We start from the raw sequence: 20,862 nt of genomic DNA on the forward strand, positions 1-20,862 counted from the left end.
GCCGGGACGGGTGGCGGTCTGGCGGACTGGCGTCTGGCGGTGCAGTAACACTGCAGTTGGCCGGCATTTTACCATTGCATTTCTACTTCTACTACTACTACTACTGCTACTGCTACTACTACTACTACTACTGCTGCTGCTGCTGCTGCTACTACTACTACTACTACTACTACTACTACTACTACTACTACTACTACTACTACTACTACTACTACTACTACTACTACTACTACTACTACTACTACTACTACTACTACTACTACTACTACTACACATAGGATTAAGTGTACGAATATTACAGACAAGCCCAAATTATCTCATCCCGCTTAGGAATCGAACGCGGGGCCTCTCAGTTGTGTGAGGAAGGTGTCAAGTCAACTGTCAGCATCCCTATAGATTTGGTCATTCGTCCTTGACGGCTGAGGCCGTTAGGGTAGTTAGTGCCGTTATTTTTCATCAACCGTGGCATAGTGCTGCATCATTTTATGTCTGTCTGTCTCTGATATATATAATGCATTACCAAATTTTCATCATATTGATTATCTTCTTGTGTATGTAGTATGTATGTATGTATGCATGTATTCATGATAATAAAAACAAAATAATTGTGGTCAATGGTCAATACTCATTGATAACTGACTCAGTGATACCACTCTTTCTTCAGTTTCCGGCCGCGTGGGACTCAGGCATGTAGATAGAAGCAATAGAAGGAAGAAACAAAGGAGGAGGACGAAGAAGAAAGTAGAAAGGACAGCAGAAGAGGAGAAAGAGTCAAGCCACAATATTTAGCTAAGCCTCCCTTGTAATGTTGCCGTTCTTTACATTGAATTTGGTGTCTTTTGGGTATACTTTGGTTTTATGTGTGTTTATTAGTGTTGCAAGGTATTTTGGGTATAATTTGTGTATTTTCAGTGTATGTAAGATGTTTTTGAATATATATTACGTATCGAGTGTGATGTGGAGATGTGTTTGAGTATTTAGGTGTGTTCTGAGTGTGTTTGTGGGCCTCTGTGAGAGGTTATATGGTATTTTGGGTTAATTTTGAGTGTTTTAAATGGTCCTGACGTGTGTGGAGGTGTTTTTGGTGTGTATTAGGTGTTTCTAGTGAGTTTTATGCATGTTTGGCGGCATTTTGAAGTGTTTCGAGAGTGTTGTGGGATATTATTGAGCGCCATAAACGGATTAGGTATGTGTGGGGTGTCTTGGATGTGTGCCGGGGTGGTTTTAGTGTATACTGGATGTTTCTAGTGAGTATGGGTGTATTTTGGGATATATTGAGGTGTTGCGTAGTGTTTTGGGTTAGTTTTGAATGTTTTGAGTGGTTTGAGGGTATGTTGGTTGTCTTGGGTATATGTGATGATGGTTGGGTGTATACTGGGCGTTTCTAGTGAGTTTTGGAATTGCTTTTTTGCTATTTTAAGTGTGTTTTAGGTTAGTTTTGAGTGTTTTAAGTGCTTTGGTTGTGTGTGGTATGTGTTTTGCAATGTGGGGATGGTTCTGGTGTATATTGTGTGTTTCTAGTGAGTTTGTTGATGTTTAGAGGTCTTGCATGGTGTTTTGAGGTTGATTTGGGTTAGTTCTCAGTGTTTTAAGAGATTTGGATGTGTGGGAGCCGTTTTGGTGTGTTTGGGAGTATGTGTTGGTCTCCTAAGTGTGTTATTATGAAAGGTTTATTGTGTACAAGTGCATACATATATACATTGATATTTCCTTAGAACCATTCCTTACTGAGCCAGATTTCCTTAAATTTCTCAAGATTTTTTACATTTCCTTAAAAATTTCCCTCTAGCACAAATTTCTTTAAAAGTTGAAATAATGTCCCTTGGTGCCACACTCTATACATTTCCTGGTGATCTTGTGCTTCATGAAGTCCCTTACAAGTGTCAAATGGGGTGCTTTTTTTGTACTAATATCTAGAGGCACTTGGATTTCATTGTATAGCATTATCATTACCTTCACTGGCTGTATATACTGTAACTACCTAATGAGGCATTTTGGTCTTATTATTTTCAAATTATTCTCCCAGACAGAACAGCATGAGTGGGGAGGTCAGAGCTGCTGGATTGATAATTTTCCGCAGAGCCACATCAGGAGTGGAGTACCTCCTGCTTCAGTCTTCTAGGAAGGAGGCACACTGGACACCACCCAAAGGTTTGTTGCTCACCATTATGTAACTATCATTCACTCCAGAAAAATGGATGGGAGATAGAAATAATGGTTTAATCTTGCATTAGAGAAGTGAACATTATAATGGTCAGGTAAAAGCAAACCCACAGAAGGAAGGGAGGCAGTGAGCAAGATCAAAAGATTAGTTAATATGATAATAGGGTAGAAAATGGTAAAAGAGAACTGAAGACAGTCAGTTAGAGGAGAGAGGTTGACAAGATGAAATCCTTTTGATCCCTACTTGCTTGAGAGAGAGTGAGCCCAAAAACAGTTAAGACAAAATCCTCTTGATTCCAATGTGTTAAAAAGACAGAGAGGTTGAAGACAGTTAGGTTTAATTTGACCCCTGTTTACTTGCCTGAGTTATGTAACCAAGTTTTTTTCTCATGTGTTTAGGCCATGTGGATCCTGGCGAAAATGAACTGCAGGCTGCCTTTAGGGAAACGGAAGAGGAGGCAGGACTTCACGAGAAGGACATCGGAGTAATTGAAGGTTTTGAAAGTGTATTGAAGGTATGGTCTTTTATACATTTCATGGTATTTATAATGCTGTTTCATTTTAAGATAATTATCAGTATTCTTTGTAATATTTTCAGTAATAACAAGAAGTTTAAGATTGAATAGCAAAGCTGTTTCCTCAACAGTACAGAGTGAACAACAGACCCAAGACCGTGGTTTACTGGGCGGCTGAGCTGAAGAACACCACAGCATCAGTAGTCTTGTCTGACGAGCATGTGGATTACCGCTGGGCTGGACTGGCAGAGGCATGTGCTCTTGCTGCCTTCCCTGAGATGGTGTCTTCCCTCCAGAAATGTGATACTTTTCTTCAAGAGTATTTAAGCTAGTTAATTTTAATTATTTAGTGATATTGGACTTGTTGTAATGTAACCTTTTCACCGCAATATACCATTCACACCACAAGCAGCAATGCAAGAAATTTCTATAAGTATCTACGAGGAGGGACTTGAAAGAATATATTTTGCAATTTGTAGCCAGTACAATGTTTGGAAGTGACTGTAGAACAAGGAAAACATCCCAAAGTTGTTAGTGAACAAGGAAAGATGCATCAAATGGTACTGAAAGGATTACAAGCCAAGGAGTCCCGAGATGCACAGGTTTGAATCCTGGCCACAGTTTGAGGTTAAGAAGGGCATCCACTTGCAGTAATAGTTCCCAAATGCCAAGACCAAAGTCCATCATTAGGAGGCAGACTTGAACAATGCCTACCACCACAAAAAGCAGTGGGACAAAACACAGCTGCTTGAGACCAACAACCTGTACCACGTTTACCAGTGAATAGGAAGTTCTGCATTTGAAGAGCTACTAACTAGTTAAGGGAATAATTGTCAGTGAGACCTGGTGTCTTGTTTTTAAGAATCATTTTATTTTCATTTCATTTTCATTTCATGTTCATTTTTGCTGCTGTAACAAAGTTAGGAACCTGTTTACATTTTTTTTTTCTACATGCAACCCTAGAATAATGTTGCTATGACCATCTTTGAGTTGAACAAGTATCAAATAATGATGAAAACAGTCAGTACATTGGATAACTAATAATTAATGTGCAAGGAGTGTATACATCTAACAGTATGATTAAGAATTCTGGCCAGGCCAGAGAGATAGGTAGAGATGAGCAAAGTTGTATTAATATCTTTGTAATGATGCCAAACTTTCAGGCAGTGACTTGCCCTCCAGGTTGAGTATTGTAAAACTGTGTTAATGTACTTTTTGCCATTCTTTTTTATGAATCTAGTCCATGCATACTTTACTGTTCTAAATTTTAGCAATCCTAAAAGTAGCAAAATAAAATGTGCCTTTGTTAAACTATGTATATAATTTCCATCCCTAACCCAATATAAAATTTATATCTATGATTACTACTGAGTTGCCATTTAGTATAATATATGATATATACACTATATATAAAATCATGGAACTATATCTGTGGTAAAGTTAGTCACTTAAGTAAGTACAATATAAGGTGTGATCAAAACACATCAACAAAAAGCAGATACTAACAATAAAATTGACCTTCCACCACATTGTGCAGCAAAACACAGCCAGTTCCCTCGATTTCTGCCATGACTGGAACACTTCAAATGCTGTTCCTTTAAATATATCACAAACAATCTGCTACCATTGTGCGCTTATGACAACGATTCATTGTTTATTATGCACAAGTCATTTCTTTTTTCATAAATAGTTGCCTTAACTTTCTTGATGACCTTAGTAATGTAGTGTCCTTTTAAAGTACGATTGCTCCTGAAGACACCTCATCTGCTTTACTGCTGTGTCTCCTTAGTTAATATCTCAATTCTGACAAAATGAGATGCTTTTGAGTCCATAATGAAGTCACAAGCAAGTATCAAATATGGTCACAAGAATGAATGTAACACCCCCTATTAGTGAAGCTGGGATCCTAAACATGACATACAAACTCCCTCAATGTTTACTCCTATATCCTCCCAACTCTTGCTGCCTCTTTACTTTGTATTAAGTTTCCAATTCTTCATCACACCTCACATTGCTACAACCATTCTACTCGAGCAGTATATATGAAATCATGCTTGGTTAGTACTAATTTGTCACTTCAGAATATTTCCTTACGCTGTGTCCACACTGTTACCATATCCCATTTAATACACAAACTACCAAACTGGGGCACTATCTATAATTAAGTGCAATTTAACCCTCTCTTTTTGACGAGCAAATTACATACATCTTCTGGCATACTAAATTGCACACACACGCACACGCACACACACACAATGAAGTAAAGCTTTCATTCTAAGCTCATGTAAATTTTCTTTCTAATTCAATGTAGCATTTCTAAAAACATTATAGTTATCTCTCAAAAGGTGCTACATGCTCTTCTCACCAGAAGAATACTGTCAATATGTTATTCCCTGCACATTGTTAACAGGTGAGCATAGCAGGGTGGAGTTTTAGGAACTGAAGACATGCTCCTTTATATTCTCCCTCCTCCCACTAAAGAACATATTTAGAAGCACTTCTGCACCACACCTCCATTACTTTTATAAGCTCTAGTTGAAGTGGTCTTGGAAAATAGTCATGGTGAGAGAGCAAAGCATTTCTGAATATGGGTCTGATACAGACAGATAGTCAACAATGGAGTCACTTTTATCAATAAATTACTACTTTGAATGATAGAGAAAAACGCTAAAAATAACATATCTGCAAAATATGATGATGAATCAACGTAAAGCAATAATAACAGTTATGCCTAGATATTATGATCAGAATCTGCTATACTTTTAAAACCTCAAAATTATTCAAGGTGCACCAAGTATCAGACAAACACACTTCAACTTCTCCAGAACACAGCTTGATGATCCCCTTTAGAAAAATAAAAGAAAGATGATAATCTCCAACTCTAACATTTTTTCCCAAATCATTAAAAAAAAAATTGTTAGTATTACTCATCCATATGAAAAAATAAAGCACACTGTACTAATTACACAACAATTTAAGTATGCACACCTAGTTCTCATTACATGCGGAACTTTGAACATCTACAAAGTGAAGAAGAGAGAAGGATAAGATAGGAAGGTGTAAAGTTTGGTTACACAGCAAGAAGAAAAGAGTAACAGCCAGTTAAAAAGTCTAGAGTAAACAAACTATGGGGAAAGGATCAGAAGAAGGAAGACAGAGTGAGATGGAGGCATGGAATTATAGAAGAATTGCAAAGATTGAGAGTCATAGAGGAAGATGTAAGAGAAAAAAAAACCTGGGAGACATAAATGGTACCAACTCCTTACTCCAGGAAAGTTAACAAAGGAGATCATAGAACTATAGAGGGAATTATAGAAGAATTGAAAAAAAATTGGGAGTCATAGAGGAAGATGTAAGAGAAAAAAAAACCTGGGAGACATAAATGGTGACAACTCTTTACTCCAGGGTGGTGAACAAAGGAGGAGATTCTATGAAGCTCTGGTGTAGTGTGAACATGTAATTAGTTTTATATTTCATGACTCAATTTTGACCTAACCCCCTTGTTAATCCAGACACTTTTCTTCCTAACAGTTCACCAATACAACACTACAATGCACCAGTAACATGAGAGAAGTATGGTGGAGGCATGGTGTGGAAGAAAGAGGAAGTGTCATTTGAGCCTTCAGATGGTGGTAGAGTAAGTAATTTTGAAGATTTTTGTTGCTGTTGTTTGGTGGGGGAAGTTTGATTTTGAACATAGATTTCCTTATATAGTTCCTAAGGTCCTTGAGTGAAATGTTACCCCCTTTCCCACTGGGCTCCTAGATTTCCTTATAAGGTTCCTTAGGTCCTTGAGTGAAATGTTACCCTCTCATACTGGGCTCCTTATCTATCCTATATGTGAGCCGAGATAAATCTTTAGCCTACTCAAGAACCACATACCATGAATCCACATATAATGAGAAATAGGTGTAGTAAATACAGCACTAAGATATCCAACGTAAAGGGTCACAGGTCATCATGTAAGGCTGTGTTCCGGGTGAATTCCTATAGCACCAAGTGGAGATAATCGGCAACAAAAGTGCGCATTAGCTTGTTGAGACTTTCGATGGTTCCGTAGTGCAATGCATCCTCTCGATCAGTGTTTTTGTGCCACACTTTAGGGAAAGGCACTGGAATCAAATGCAGCACTGGCACACCTGCAAGATCACCCACACATTAACCTCTTAATGCAACAGTAAGAGATCACTAAGATGAGTCATTGTTATGGTATATCTACTCATACTTGTAATTTTCTTGAACTCCAGAGAATACAGTTGTTGATTGACACAAAACTTTCATGGTCCCTGATATTTTTGCCTTTATGGAATGTGCTTAAGCAAAATAAGGTGTACTACAAGATTGATATGAATAATGGGAAAATTCAGCCCACAAAACTTAGTACAGACTGTTTGTAATGCCTCTTAATCAAGACTTCAATATTCTCTGTAACCGCAACTGACCACACAAGTGAATGTACACATGCCTCGCAGTTCATGCAAAACTTAAATTTATTTCTGTAAACTAATGAGTTGTATTATTAATATTTCAGTTCTTTCATTCAAGGAATCCTTTATGGTCCTCTAAAATAAATTTGCATGTAATACCACAACTGATGTACATTAGTTATGTTTAAGACAAACAGGACTTTTAAAACTGTGACTGGTTAGAGAAAAGCCAAACAGGGCAGATGAAAACAACTCATTGTTGACTTACCTCGTTTTAAGAATGGAATGTGGTCATCCTGAATGCCAGCATTAAATAAGTCTCTATTTTGGAAGATATAATTCTTCCTGGCATGAAGGAGTTGCATCTCCCTCAGACGCCGTTCATAGGACACCAGACGCATGTACCACGGACTGGTCTCCTCAAAATAGTTGAAGAATCTAACATCAGCAGTTCCCAAAAGATCAAGTAAAACAAACAAGTCCTGAAATAAATAAACAGTTTTATCAGAGGAGCTGTAAATCAATATTTTGAAACTTCATTCTAGAATATATAAAAGGTATTGCAAATCTAGCATGACAAACAAAACCTTTACTCAAGAACGAGAATCATTACCATCCGGTGAAGCTCGTTTGTGCCAACGGCATTGTTGGTGGGGTAAGCCCGACCCTCAAGGTTTGCAGCCATGTGCCGCGCACCATACAGCGAGTCTGTGTCTGACCAAAATCTGAATGCTTCTTCTCCATCAATGAAGATAAGTCGAATAGTCAGGTCTGATTGCTGAAAAGAGAGTGCATAATTTAATCTATTGAAATTTAAGAAGCATGGAGAAAGAAACACAGTGAAAGATGGATGCATACAAAGAATGACACTGAGAGTGTACAGTACTGTACATCTGTTGAAGCAACTCAAAATTATGTGAGTGCTGGAAGGCATCAGGCACCAGTGTTAAAACAACTTGATGTTAAATTACAATGGAAAAATTGTAACTGATAATAAAAGTGCAGGCAAATTTTCAATCCACTCTGTGCTATTTCTTTTTTCTACCAAATCCTCTCATTTAGCAACCAATAAGTCACTCTTCACCTTTCCCTTCAGCTAAAAGTGAGAGAGGAATACTTACAACATTGGGAACAAATGACACCTTATACTGACTTCCATTATCTGAACAACACTTGATTCTCCCCAATTGTCTCAGTGGCTGGAAAGGATATGACAGTTGCCTTAACCAGCTATGTCTGTCCCTTGGCCCACCACCACCTTGCCAAGTCACATTCACAGTTTTTGATGCAATTTTAAGCTTCCTCTGTAACATTTGCTTTTTCCTCTTGGTACAGCCTGGTGGAAGGTTTCTTTGGATATCTGGTTTCTTTCTTCTTTTAAATTCTGAGTTCATTTTCCTTCTTCTTCTAAATTTTGCCTTCAACTTCCTTCTTCTTCTCCTTCTAAATTTTGCCATCATTCTCCTTCTTGTATTCACCTTGGTCACTGTCTTCAAACACTATAAACAAAGCAACAACTTGGAACACCTCAAGACACCATCTCTTGGCTTGTACATTTCTACATTATCTCAAGTCTTTGCTTTAGGATTTCCTCAAGTATAGTTGATTTCTGGCCTCATTTACTTTTTTCATTCTTTCTTTTCTGGAGAGTTAGTTTGGAGTGGACCCATTAACCTATGACACATAACAAAATAATAAGTAAGAATCTAGTCATCTATACTCTATATCTAGGACACATAACATGATATTGACTTCCCACCTACAACACGACACATGATTAATAGCAAAATTTTTTAGTTTTCACATCCAGTTTCCCTATTCTGTTATGGCTAGGACAGTGCCTCCTGACAGAGGACTTTGTTTTGGCTTATGGGAACTGTTACCCAGAGTGGAAACCTTTCCTAATCTCAGACAGTGGCAAGGATTCAAACCCATGCGTTTGAGAACCTTGCAGCCTCCAAATCACACATGATCCCACTGTTTTTTTTATTTTTTATGTTATGGCCTATAGTGCCTGTAGGCATACTTGAAAAGTACATGAGGGAAGCCTTGTTAAGCTTCTACCCATTAGTGGCACAGGCAATTTTGCATAGTGGTACCATGGCAGCCCACAAATGATTAATAGCAAGTACAAAACAATCATCTACTCACAATCTACAACATATAACTCACCATAATAACTAAGAACATACAACCTACTCACCAGTTTAGAGTGCTGACTGAGAGCTTCCCTCATGACGAAGGCAAGGTTTAGCAGCATAGCACAGGGAACAGCAGAGTCTGTGGCACCAACGAATTGCCCTTCACGGTCCAGCTTTGAGTCGTAGTGACACGCCAGGTTGAGGTGTCGAGGAGCATCAGGGTTCAGAGTGGCTATCACGTTGGTGAATGTCTTGCGACCCACAGGTGTGTTGCTGTCAAAACTGTCTTCCTCCACTGTCCATCCCAAGCTGTTCATAGTGTTCATGAGGTGCTGGAAGATATAAAAGCTTGTGTTGATGTATGCTATTATTAAAGCTTCTTGTATCATATCCAGATTGGAAAACAAGCGTCTACATTACACAAGAACATATGAAAATAAGAGAAGCAACATACATTATCATCTATCATCCTTATTCATCTCTCTCTCTCTGACCTTCCTTCACACTCCAAAATAAAAAATGTATCTTTCTACCTAATGTACACTTAATGCTACACTACAGTACAGTAACATACTAATACATGGGAACACACACACACACACACACCCAGTAGCTCAGTGGTTAGAGCACTGGCTTCACAAGCCAGAGGACCGGGGTTCGATTCCCCAGCCAGGTGGAGATATTTGGGTGTGTCTCCTTTCACGTGTAGCCCCTGTTCACCTAGCAGTGAGTAGGTACGGGATGTAAATCGAGGAGTTGTGACCTTGTTGTCCCGGTGTGTGGTGTGTGCCTGGTCTCAGGCCTATCCGAAGATCGGAAATAATGAGCTCTGAGCTCATTCCGTAGTCAGAGACTGCAGCAGATCAAACAGTGAAACACACACACACACACACACACACACACACACACTGGATGATGGATATAGATGAGACACTATGAAATTACTCCCTCTTCTGTAAACCACAACTAGATAAACACACACACACAGAGACTGACCTGCCTAACTCTGGTGTGGCCTTCTGTGCCCACTACTCGAGGCACCAGGATGGGAGCCAGCATCTTCCTGAAGTGCTTCATGTCCTCCATCGCTGCAATTGTACGAAGCTGCTCATTGCTCAGGCCGGAACCTTCATGCTCAAGCTGTAACAAGAACACAGTAACATAAGAACATGAACACTTGTGCACAAACTAATAATGTCAAGAAAAGAAATTAAGGGAAGGTTCAAAAAGTCATTAGGCATAGTATTGGAGGTCCTGTAGTAGTAGTAGTAGTAGTAGTAGTAGTAGTAGTAGTAGTAGTAGTAGTAGTCGCAGTAGTAGTCGCAGTAGTAAAAGCTATGTTACTACTACTACTACTACTACTACTACTACTAATAATAATAATAATAATAATAATAATAATAATAATAATAATAATAATAATAATAATAATAATAGTAAATATGCCTAAGTAATGAACTCATGAAACATCCTGCCGCTCTCTCACACGCATTTCATGGGCCACGGAGCGATTCCGATTCCCTCTCTTGATAATATAGAAATCATGTTCATCTATCTACCTCAGTTTTACGTAGAAGGACCGTAAATACATCCTTGAAAACCACATGTAACTTAATTCCACCAATACTATTTTAAAAAGCAATAAAATTGACGTTAATATGACACTACTAAAACCATAAAATATACCCTCTGAAAAACGAGTACTCAATTATACCCTTTTGAAAATAGGTACCTGTGGTTAAGTCGAGCGCACATCAACTCGAGCGGCATACCGTCTGAAAATACAGGAGGCATGGCGCAGAGATATTTCAGAATACGAGCCAACATTCCACAAATGAGGTTTGAAGATGTAAAAAAAAAAAAAAAAAAAAAAATTAATAATAATAATAATAAATAAATAAATAAAAAAAAAAAAAATGAAATGTCAAATGAATGGCAGTCTGGGCATGGTAAAAAGACTGATGGACAGGTAATTAGAGAAACGAGATGATGTTTCGCTCGAGTGGCTGGCGCTTGCATCTCTCTCTCTCTCTCTTAATTTCGACCTCCAATACAGAACAGCAGGAGACTTACTGACTCTGCTGGAAGTTGCTATATACTCCACGGGGTTCACGGGACGGCAAGTGGTGATAATGGCCCAAGTTGCTCTCTGGGAACCATTATGAAACACTTCTGCGCCACACCAGTGACACCACTGCTTTCAAGACTCGAGTTGAAGCGATATATATATATATATATATATATATATATATATATATATATATATATATATATATATATATATAAGTTTCCTAGAGATATTTTTGCGGTTCTAATGACAGATTAACAATACTTATACATTGCTAACAAGTGAAATACTATTGAGAATACAACAAATACTCTCTGTGGCCTTAGAAAAAAAAAAAAAAGTGATCGAGAGAGCAGAGCGTTTCAGCATACCCTGCCTCTGGTACACTAACTACACTTTGGAATTCCCTGATTGCTTCTGTATTTCCCCCGTTACTATTTTATACTCTTTCGTGAGGGAGTTCTTAAGACACTTCTCTAATTTCGGCTAGAAAAAAAACTGACTTCTTTTCTGGAACCAGCACCTCAGCCAACTTTTTTTTCTTTCGTAATTTACGCTGTTCTTGGCCAGACCTCTCATTTACAAAACAAACAAACTCTTAGAACGTGTAACATAGTCTGGTCACAAATACACATACATACACTCACGTGCTAGTGCCTAACACCTGCTATGAACACCTGCCTTTTCATCAATTCCCCCGTCCACCCCCGATTTTATTGATGGCGGCACAGCAATTACTCCATAGTACGAAGTAATTCAATGCCATAAAAAAAAAAGAAGAATGAAGTCAAGGGCAACGAAAAGACTAGGGGGAAAATCCAAGGAAGGTGCTGTAATCTCCAAACAGTAAATAAATAGCCTCTAGGATTATCTAAAGCTAGAAAGAACAGTGTCGTGAAAACCTCCCTCCTTAAAGAGTTCATCATATGTAGAAAAGGGGTAATACAGAAGCAGACAAGAGTTCTAGTTTACCAGTAGCAGTATTAAACGAGCGAGAATACTAACTGGTTAACTTTTGCATCAGAGAGGTGAACACAATTGGTGCAAATTGTCACACGAAGCGAGGAAACAGAAACAGGCGGACAGTTCCAGAGTTTAGGAGTGAAACGAAAACATAAATTAAAGCCGAGTTGTTACCGTTGAACCAAGCAATAAGAGAGAAAACAGGGCAAGGCGAGTGGTGGCTGACGTGGCACGTGTTAACCAACAGCTGCCACTTCCCCAGTCCTCACCATCGACACTTAAAAGACCTACCACCTGACGCCTCTCCCACATGACACTTACCCTATCAAGCATAATCGAGAGTTAAACTGCTATTTGAATCATAAAAAAAGACATGCCCAGAAACCCGTGTCACTTCAGTTGGTCTTTCGAAAATAATAGAGGTATGATCACAAGCAGGAGAGATGAGTCGGTGTCAGTAAAACAAATAGCGGAGTTGGGAACCAGTCGGCAAAAGTCCAACCACTGCCAGATTGCATCCTACTGGCTTTCTCCCTCGTGTTTCTGTTTCACCTCCTCGCGCGATTTCAAAAGAGCACAGATAGGAAGGAGGTAAAGTGTGAACGGAAGTAACGTGTACTTGTGTCACAAGCTTCTATGCACTCTCAATACTTCTTAATTATGTAATAAATTGATACTAACGAATGAAACACACAACCGAAAGACAATGTTCTACTTTTTATGCAACAGTACTGGCCAAGGGCAACACACACACACACACACACACACACACACGAGCATAAAGCCCAGGCCCTGTAAAACTACAACTAGGTAAACACACACACACACACACACACACACACACACACCGCATAGTGTATTGGTTAGCACGCTCGACTTACAATCGAGAGGGCCGGGTTCGAGTCCCGGCGCGGCGAGGCAAATGGGCAAGCCTATTAATGTGTAGCCCCTGTTCACCTAGCAGTAAATAGATACGGGATGTAACTCGAGGGGTTGTGGCCTCGCTTTCCCGGTATGTCCTTCCCGAAGATCGGTCTATGAGCTCTGAGTTCGCCCCGTAATGGGGAAGACTGGCTGGGTGAATTACACACCGCGTAGTGTAGTGGTTAGCACGCTCGACTCACAATCGAGAGGGCCGGGTTCGAGTCCCGGTAAGCGGAGAGGCAAATGGGCAAGCTTCTTAATGTGTGGCCCCTGTTCATCTAGCAGTAAATAGGTACGGGATGTAACTCGAGGGGTTGTGGCCTCGCTTTCCCGGTGTATGTTCTGTGTTGATGCGGTCTCAGTCCTACCCGAAGATCGGTCTATGAGCTCTGAGCTCGCTCCGTAATGAGGAAGACTGGCTGGGTGACCAGCAGGCGACCGAGGTGAAAAAAAAAATACACACACACACACACACACACACACACAGGTACATACATATAATACTGTACACGCATGTAAGTCTTCACCGCCATTTAATATAAGTCAATTTACTTGCGTCAGCAATAAATAATATGCAAAGGTGTGTTGACGTGAGGAAAATTAAGTATAACACTCGACAAAGATATAGTTTTGACTCAGCAACTTCAGATCTAAACATTAATATTATCCCTTTATTTCAAATGATAATTCAGCACAAAACCGTCATGTGGCATAACTTTATTTACTTCTTGCTCTCCAAATGAATATTTACCACGTACAACGCCGTTAGTAACTACTACATAACAGTGTGGCAGAACTCTGGAACTCCCTGCCTGCTTACGCGTTATTTCCCTCAGCTTGTGACTAGTTCTTACTAAAGGTAGATCACAGGACACTTCAACTTTGGATAATCCTTTTGGCTTTTTCTCCTTAGAGACCGACATCTCAATGGACCTTTACACGATACAGCTGCAATAATTTTAAGGGGTACAATGAAAACTTTCTGAGCGTATATACACGAGTATATTCTGAAAACACACACGCCACACCTACTCTACTTTCAAAAGGTTCTAGTTGAAGTAACAAGTAACAACGGTTATTAAGGTTGTTCTTATAGTTCGTGACAAATTCGTACGATTTCTAAAAGCCTGCCTAATCATCTCGCTTCGTGGCCATTGAAAATAGTCATGGTAAGAAAGCAAAGCGATCGTGAATACATGGCATAACACTGAAGCATTGGCGAGGGCGTTGATTCATACGGAAGACTGGGCGCTGGGAGCGAGACGCAGATACATAGCAATGAAGGATAACATTCGTAGACGCGTTGATTTGTATGATACACGGAAAATTTCAGAGGCTAGCAAGTGGGATGGAGAGTATAATGTATGATGCGATGATAGATAACATTCGCAGGTGCGTTGATGCATGCGGGACACGGAAAACCTTTACAGATAGTGCTGGCAGGAAGGGCCTGCCATACGCGATTTCACGAGACGCACATTCCTGAACTTGTCCCAGCCTCCCACTGGGGATCCTTGGGGCTTTCCGTTACCGACAGGGACTTCAAGGACATCATGTGCGCAAGAACATTCAGAGATTAAGGACAAGACACAGCGAGGATTACACGTCAGTCCCTATATGTTTATACTAAAATTATCTAAAATGTGTGCTGTTGATACAATTTACTCATGTTTCAGAATTACGTAATAACAGGTATGGTAACAAAAAATAAATAAACAAACGAGTGATTTTACAACTAAGTATAACCAACATAAAATAACACTAATTAATATGCTCTCTCTTAAATGTGACAACTCTGACATTTACATGTTTAACGCCAGTGACCCGATAATACTATCATTTCAACGTTTCTATTCATACGCCCGGCACCACAAACACCCACGTCTTTTAGAGAGGGAAAGCTTTTCATACAGTACTGTATTTAGAGAATTTAATGAGTACGATATTGAACAACAAGTGTATATCATATGCACGAGAACGCCTGCTGGTCAAGATAAAAAGAGAAAGGCATACATATGGTTATGATACATGCAAGATTTACCTTGAAACGAAACAAGAGGAGTTCACGGAATAAAAGACCCGTGTCCCCGTCATTCACCAGGCGTTACAAAACCACCAGGCATGACACACCCAGGCAACTCGGAAGAACGAATGAAGCTGAATGTGGTGGAAAGCAATGACATATCAAACAGCTAAAGTGAAGGGGGAGACAGATGCGGTAATCAATGCTTTAACTCACCCTCGCCCTGTACCACACGGCTTTGCTCCTCTTGTCTTGACCGTCGTGGCCGCCTGCACTACCTAGCACAGCCGTAAAAGTGTACAGCAGAGCCACACACACCCACCGAGGAACCATGGTGGCAGTACTCCTCACACTGTGCACTACCACGCTCATCTGCTTGACGTTCGCCTACTCAACCCATCCTCCTCCTCCTCCCTTGCCTCGTTGCCTGCTCTCGCCACGCGTCGCGCTCTCGCTGTCCAGTGAAAGTGACGTATTCTGAAACACTTTGCTCTCTCACCATCACTACTTTCTAAAGCCACAAACATAATAGGCCGGGTTCTTAGGACTGTTTCTTGCGTTCATGATGTAGGTATTTTGTTAATCTGTCACTAGAACCATAAAAGCACCTTAAGGAATACGTGCCAGCTTCATAAGTAGAGCCTTTTGGAAGTAGTGGAGGTGCTGTGTTGTGTTTCAACAGTGTCACAGCTTTTCGCTTTCTCTATTGTATCGCAGCACAGCTCATTCGTGCATTTCGATATGCCATAGCGATCATTTGCCTTGTGCAAGTTGAAGGTTATGTTTGCAAGTGAGATTCTAGGTTCCTTTTATGGAGTGTTAGCGTGCCTGAGTTGCATTACTGTTATTATTTTGTTGTTTTCAATGAATGCTGTTAATTTCTTGAGTTATATAAATGGTATCTTTCTCTTTGATTTCCTGTTCCAACTCTATTAGTAGGACAATCATTCATGTACTCTACCCGTCATGGTGATATCATTAGTGCCAATGTTAGTGACCTTAACCTTCTTTTTTTGCAAGAGAGAGAGAGAGAGAGAGAGAGACTGTGTGTATATATATATATATATATATATATATATATATATATATATATATATATATATATATATATATGTGTGTGTGTGTGTGTGTGTGTGTGTAACATTGCCTTAGTCACCCCTAACACATCGCTTTTCCTATAAGCTTAAGCCACCACACGGTGTAATGGGTGACTAACTCATGTCTACAAAATTACTGTACATCTGTTCGACCAAGCAGCGCCATCAGGCTGCCATACTGAATTAGTAACCACCTTGAAGGGATAAAATAAGTGAAATGTAGCAATTTCATTTTATTCATCGCATTAACAAATATTGTCTTCAAAGGCAATTTTTGTATGATAATGGAAAATATCTTAAATATACTAAAACATAAATCAAAAACGACTTAAAGGACTTATTTGGTTGACAGTAGTATATTACCTAACATCTTTAGTATCTGTAATGTTCTGGCTTATAAGGTCCATCAACTGGAAGACCCAAGTACTCAGACTGCACAGCAGTCAACTTTGTTAGTTTGACACCTAGATGCTCCAAGTGAAGACTTGCCACTTCCTCATCCAATTTCTTGGGTAGGAAGTGCACACCAATCGGATACTGGCCAGGCTTGGTCCACAGTTCAATCTGGGCCAGGACCTGGTTGGTGAAAGAGTTGGACATGACAAAGGATGGGTGGCCCATGGCACAACCCAGGTTCACCAATCGACCCTCTGCCAGCAGGATGACATGGTTGCCAGACTTGAGGAGGTAGCGGTCCACCTGTGGCTTGATGTTTACTTTCTCCACACAGTTTTCATCCAACCACTTAACATCAATCTCAATGTCAAAGTGGCCAATGTTGCAGACGATGGAGTCATCTCTCATGGCACTGAAGTGCTCGCCAGTGATGATATCACGGCAACCAGTGGTAGTGACAAAGATTGAGGCACCCTGCTTGATGGCATCTTCCATTGTGGTAACCTGTAAATTAAATTAAATATAATCAGAGTTGCTAAAAGGCTGGCAGATGGAAAATTAGTACATGGGTGGCAGAAGAGCAACAGTCATCCTCTCTTAAGATAATGGAAAAGAACATTCTGAGCCAAAGCTAAAACCATCTAATGACTTAATCTTTCTTCATTGTAGAGGTAATCAAAACACAAAGGCACTCAACAATTACCTGGTACCCTTCACAAGCTGCCTGCAAAGCATTGATGGGGTCAATCTCTGTGATGAGGACTCGGGCGCCAAATGCACGCAGTGACTGAGCTGAGCCTTTGCCTACATCTCCATAGCCTGCCACAACACAGGTCTTGCCCGCCAGCATGATGTCAGTGGCCCGCTTGATGCCATCTGTGAGGGACTCCCTGCAGCCATACAAGTTGTCAAACTTGCTCTACAGAAAAAGATGGTTATTAAAGATGTGCCATTATTCTTAATATGTCTATATATCTAAATGTAAATAAATAGGCAAATAAATCTTCATTGGATGCAAGACTGAAGAACTGTTTCTTACTTAAACTCTTAGCTGCATTTATTTTAGCATAACACAAAGGCCTCCCACTCTATTCATCTGCTCTCTTTACATCTACTTCACCTCACTTCCTCCAAAGCCACACTTTGTTTATGTATGTTAATTTCAGCAGCAACCATTCTCTTCTCCATCAGCACAATTATACTCTTTCACTGTATACTAACTTGCAAACTTTAAGACTTATTCTAATTCTGTCTCTGTCTCAGCCTCTCTCTCACATCTGTCAAAGCTCACCTTTGTGACAGAATCATTGACATTAAATGATGGGACCTTCAGTTTGCCTTCACGCATCATCTTGAACAGGTTGTGGACGCCAGTGGTGGTCTCCTCTGAGATGCCCTTGATGCCAGGCAGCAAGTGAGTGTATTTCTCGTGTACCAAATTGGTTAGGTCACCTCCGTCATCAAGGATCATGTTCAGTGGCTGTAAAGAACATTTTATAGTATCTTTTTCTGTTCTTTTCTTTAAGAGATACTATTTCATTGTCTTATCTTTTGCTATCTAATTTTAAGTCTACTTCATACAAGTCTACTGAAATCAAATAAAAGGTAACTCCTGACCAACAACTCAATTACATAAACTTCAGGTAAATGTTCTCCAAATTCCAGAAACACAGATTATTATAACAGTGTATATCTGCATACAAAGCATTCAACTTTTTTCCATTTCTCTGAGCTCTGTTACCTTGTTATCAGGGAACATGATGGTCTGTTCAATACACCAGATGTACTCCTCATCTGTCTCACCCTTCCACGCATACACAGGGATCCCTGCCTTGGCAATGGCTGCTGCTGCATGGTCCTGTGTGCTGAAGATGTTGCAGGAGGACCACTGGACCTCTGCACCAAGCTCAATCTGCAAAAGTCATATCATCCCTCACTACTTTGGCAGTATAGTAAGCAAGATGAGATGATGCTACTTCATGGAAAAATACCTTTATCTTCTATAAGACAATCTGTTCAAATCCACTTCATATAACCATCTCATATCTTAAGCATCATTGTATAAGTATGGAAAATTCTGCTGTAGAGATTACTCAGGAGATTACGAGTGTCCTTCATTTTATCTACTACCTACGTTACCTCATAGAAAGATACCTTTAGCTTATGCAAAAACAAAACTACTAAAATTTATACATTAACCATTATTGTATCAGGATGGAAGGTTGTACGAGGGATAGCTAGGCCTATTATGAAAAAGTACCTTTCATTCTATCAATACAGTTCTTATCTACATATCTTTTGTGATGCCGGCAGACCGTGAATACAATGACATTCATTACATCAAAATAGACATACAAATGAAGTCAATGAAATAAAGTGAATAGTTGTTATGCTACTGAAATATACAAGAAAAATGCACAATAAGGAAACCATAACTTAGTAATTCTTACACAACAAAAAGGAGGAGGAGGAGGAGAGAAAAAGGAAAAAGAAAAAAGAAAAAGAAAAAAGAAAAAAAAAAAAAAAAAAAAAAAAAAAATACCAGTGTCTCAATGAGAACTGCTGTCTGGATGGTCATGTGGAGGCAGCCAGCCACTCGAGCTCCCTTCAGTGGCTTGGTCTCTCCATACTTCTTACGGAGACTCATCAGACCAGGCATCTCCTTTTCTGCCATAATAATCTCCTTCCGGCCAAAATCAGCCAGATTGATGTCAGCTGCAAAGTAAATTGTCTAAGTGATTTGACTATTTCTGTTAACAAATGAAATAAATAGCGCATAAAACATATATAATTAAATATCTGCATGTAATAAATTAACCAGCTAATAATCAGAAGCAATGAACCACCATCTCATCATATTCAAATTCATCAATAAAAAAATAGTACAAGGGAAATATGTAATAAAATATTTATGCATGTAATAAATTAACTAAACAATAATCTGGTGCAATAAGTCACTAGGTATCTCATCATATTCAAATTATAGTAACATCTTGCATAACAATTAACAAATCTATCACCTTTTATTTACTCAGTGTCATAAACTATTCAAGGACTCGGTCAGTGACAGAGGGTGTGACTGTGTGTCTGACAGTTTCATGCACCCAAACGTCACGTTAAAGCGGGATTCGACAATCCATTAAACAAATAAGTGTACAGACTTTTAGAAAATATCCGGTTGGCGACATGATGACCCTTACTTGCCGGTACACATCTGCCTTATCTATGTCTGAACGTTACAAGCTCAGAACATTATCTCCCATGAAGAGTTGCACCGTTGTTAAAGCTAAAAATACCTTTCTTGAAACACTATTCCCCACCACCACCACCACTCAGTGCCTCCCGCCGAGCGACGCCGCCACCCCCAGCACGGCACCATGCATATTTGATTCATCTGCTCACTTACATCACCTCAAAGGAAAATTGAACAAATCCCGATACTCTAGCCACGTCCTCACTCGGTAACCAAAATAACACACAAAAGACACACGAGTAGTATAAATCATTCAGTGCAGCTTCCTTGGCCCTGTCTTCTGGTACAGAGGCACTAGACGTGGCACTACGTAACACAGCGACACTCACCCACTTTATAGGCAGGTTTGGAGCTCATGTTGGCGGCGGCGTTACTGGTTACCAAAACTGTAGCAGGAAGGAGACCACTACCTCCTCGTAACAAGGCTGGCGGTAAACAGGGAAGCGGCCAACGTGTCTGCGGCTTTTATTGGGTTGCTCTTGACAGTTGCCAGTAAGGAAGGGTTTCAAGAGTTTCTACTTCGTATTTTTGTTTCCGTGTGGCAGGCACAGTGGCACCAGCAGTAATGATTCAGCGGCACTCGTGTATCTTGTTTGATCTCTTAGTTAAGGTTTCCAAGCTTTGTGATATGTGAATTTATGTCTACTTATGCTTGTCTCTATCACAGATTTTGACGAGGTGTAATTCTACTTTGGCACCGTCAGATAACGCTATGAAATTTATATGAACATATGATCGGAGAGTGGCACTGGTACGTTGCTTGTTTTGTCAGATATATAATCATGTTCTTTTATTAATATAATGGAGAGCCACTATAATGGATGGGCATTCTATTCATACATCCACAATAAAATACCATTCTGGTGAACTATTAATTGACAGCATAGAAAAA

The 20,862-nt window shown here is 39.7% G+C and overlaps 3 protein-coding genes and 1 long non-coding RNA gene across 10 annotated transcripts; 2 read left to right on the forward strand and 2 right to left on the reverse strand.

Moving 5' to 3' along the window:
* Positions 1–664: 664 nt before the first annotated feature.
* LOC123503804 (bis(5'-nucleosyl)-tetraphosphatase [asymmetrical]-like) lies at positions 665–3,989 on the forward strand. 6 transcript variants are annotated; one of them, XM_045253835.1, is made up of 4 exons: positions 665–802; positions 2,027–2,151; positions 2,563–2,678; positions 2,810–3,989. In XM_045253835.1, the coding sequence occupies exons 2-4, from the start codon at positions 2,037–2,039 to the stop codon at positions 3,008–3,010; spliced, it is 432 nt and encodes a 143-aa protein (XP_045109770.1). In that variant the 5' UTR covers positions 665–802; positions 2,027–2,036; the 3' UTR covers positions 3,011–3,989. The 6 variants fall into 6 exon arrangements, with proteins under 6 accessions (XP_045109770.1, XP_045109768.1, XP_045109769.1 ...); XM_045253833.1 differs by having other exon boundaries at positions 791–843; XM_045253834.1 differs by lacking the exon at positions 665–802 and adding an exon at positions 809–882.
* On the reverse strand, positions 3,530–15,644 carry LOC123503803 (glutaminyl-peptide cyclotransferase-like). Of its 2 annotated transcripts, XM_045253831.1 has the most exons (6): positions 15,441–15,633; positions 10,243–10,386; positions 9,309–9,578; positions 7,719–7,883; positions 7,374–7,587; positions 3,530–6,817 (listed from the first exon to the last, which is right to left on the reverse strand). In XM_045253831.1, exons 1-6 carry the CDS (start codon positions 15,594–15,596, stop codon positions 6,666–6,668), a joined length of 1,101 nt encoding a protein of 366 aa, XP_045109766.1. In that variant the 5' UTR covers positions 15,597–15,633; the 3' UTR covers positions 3,530–6,665. The 2 variants fall into 2 exon arrangements, with proteins under 2 accessions (XP_045109766.1, XP_045109767.1); XM_045253832.1 differs by lacking the exons at positions 3,530–6,817; positions 7,374–7,587; positions 7,719–7,883 and adding an exon at positions 8,164–8,604 and having other exon boundaries at positions 15,441–15,644.
* LOC123503807 lies at positions 13,683–17,742 on the forward strand. The gene is made up of 2 exons (XR_006674613.1): positions 13,683–14,806; positions 17,387–17,742. It is a non-coding gene; the product is annotated as an uncharacterized LOC123503807 (long non-coding RNA).
* Positions 16,542–20,452, reverse strand: LOC123503802 (adenosylhomocysteinase-like). Its single transcript, XM_045253830.1, has 6 exons — positions 20,300–20,452; positions 19,260–19,432; positions 18,459–18,629; positions 18,009–18,197; positions 17,421–17,636; positions 16,542–17,221 (listed from the first exon to the last, which is right to left on the reverse strand). Exons 1-6 carry the CDS (start codon positions 20,325–20,327, stop codon positions 16,694–16,696), a joined length of 1,305 nt encoding a protein of 434 aa, XP_045109765.1. The 5' UTR covers positions 20,328–20,452; the 3' UTR covers positions 16,542–16,693.
* Between the last annotated feature and the right edge of the window lie 410 nt (positions 20,453–20,862).

This window comes from Portunus trituberculatus, chromosome 14, assembly GCF_017591435.1.
Source record: "Portunus trituberculatus isolate SZX2019 chromosome 14, ASM1759143v1, whole genome shotgun sequence".
NCBI lineage: Eukaryota > Metazoa > Arthropoda > Malacostraca > Decapoda > Portunidae > Portunus > Portunus trituberculatus.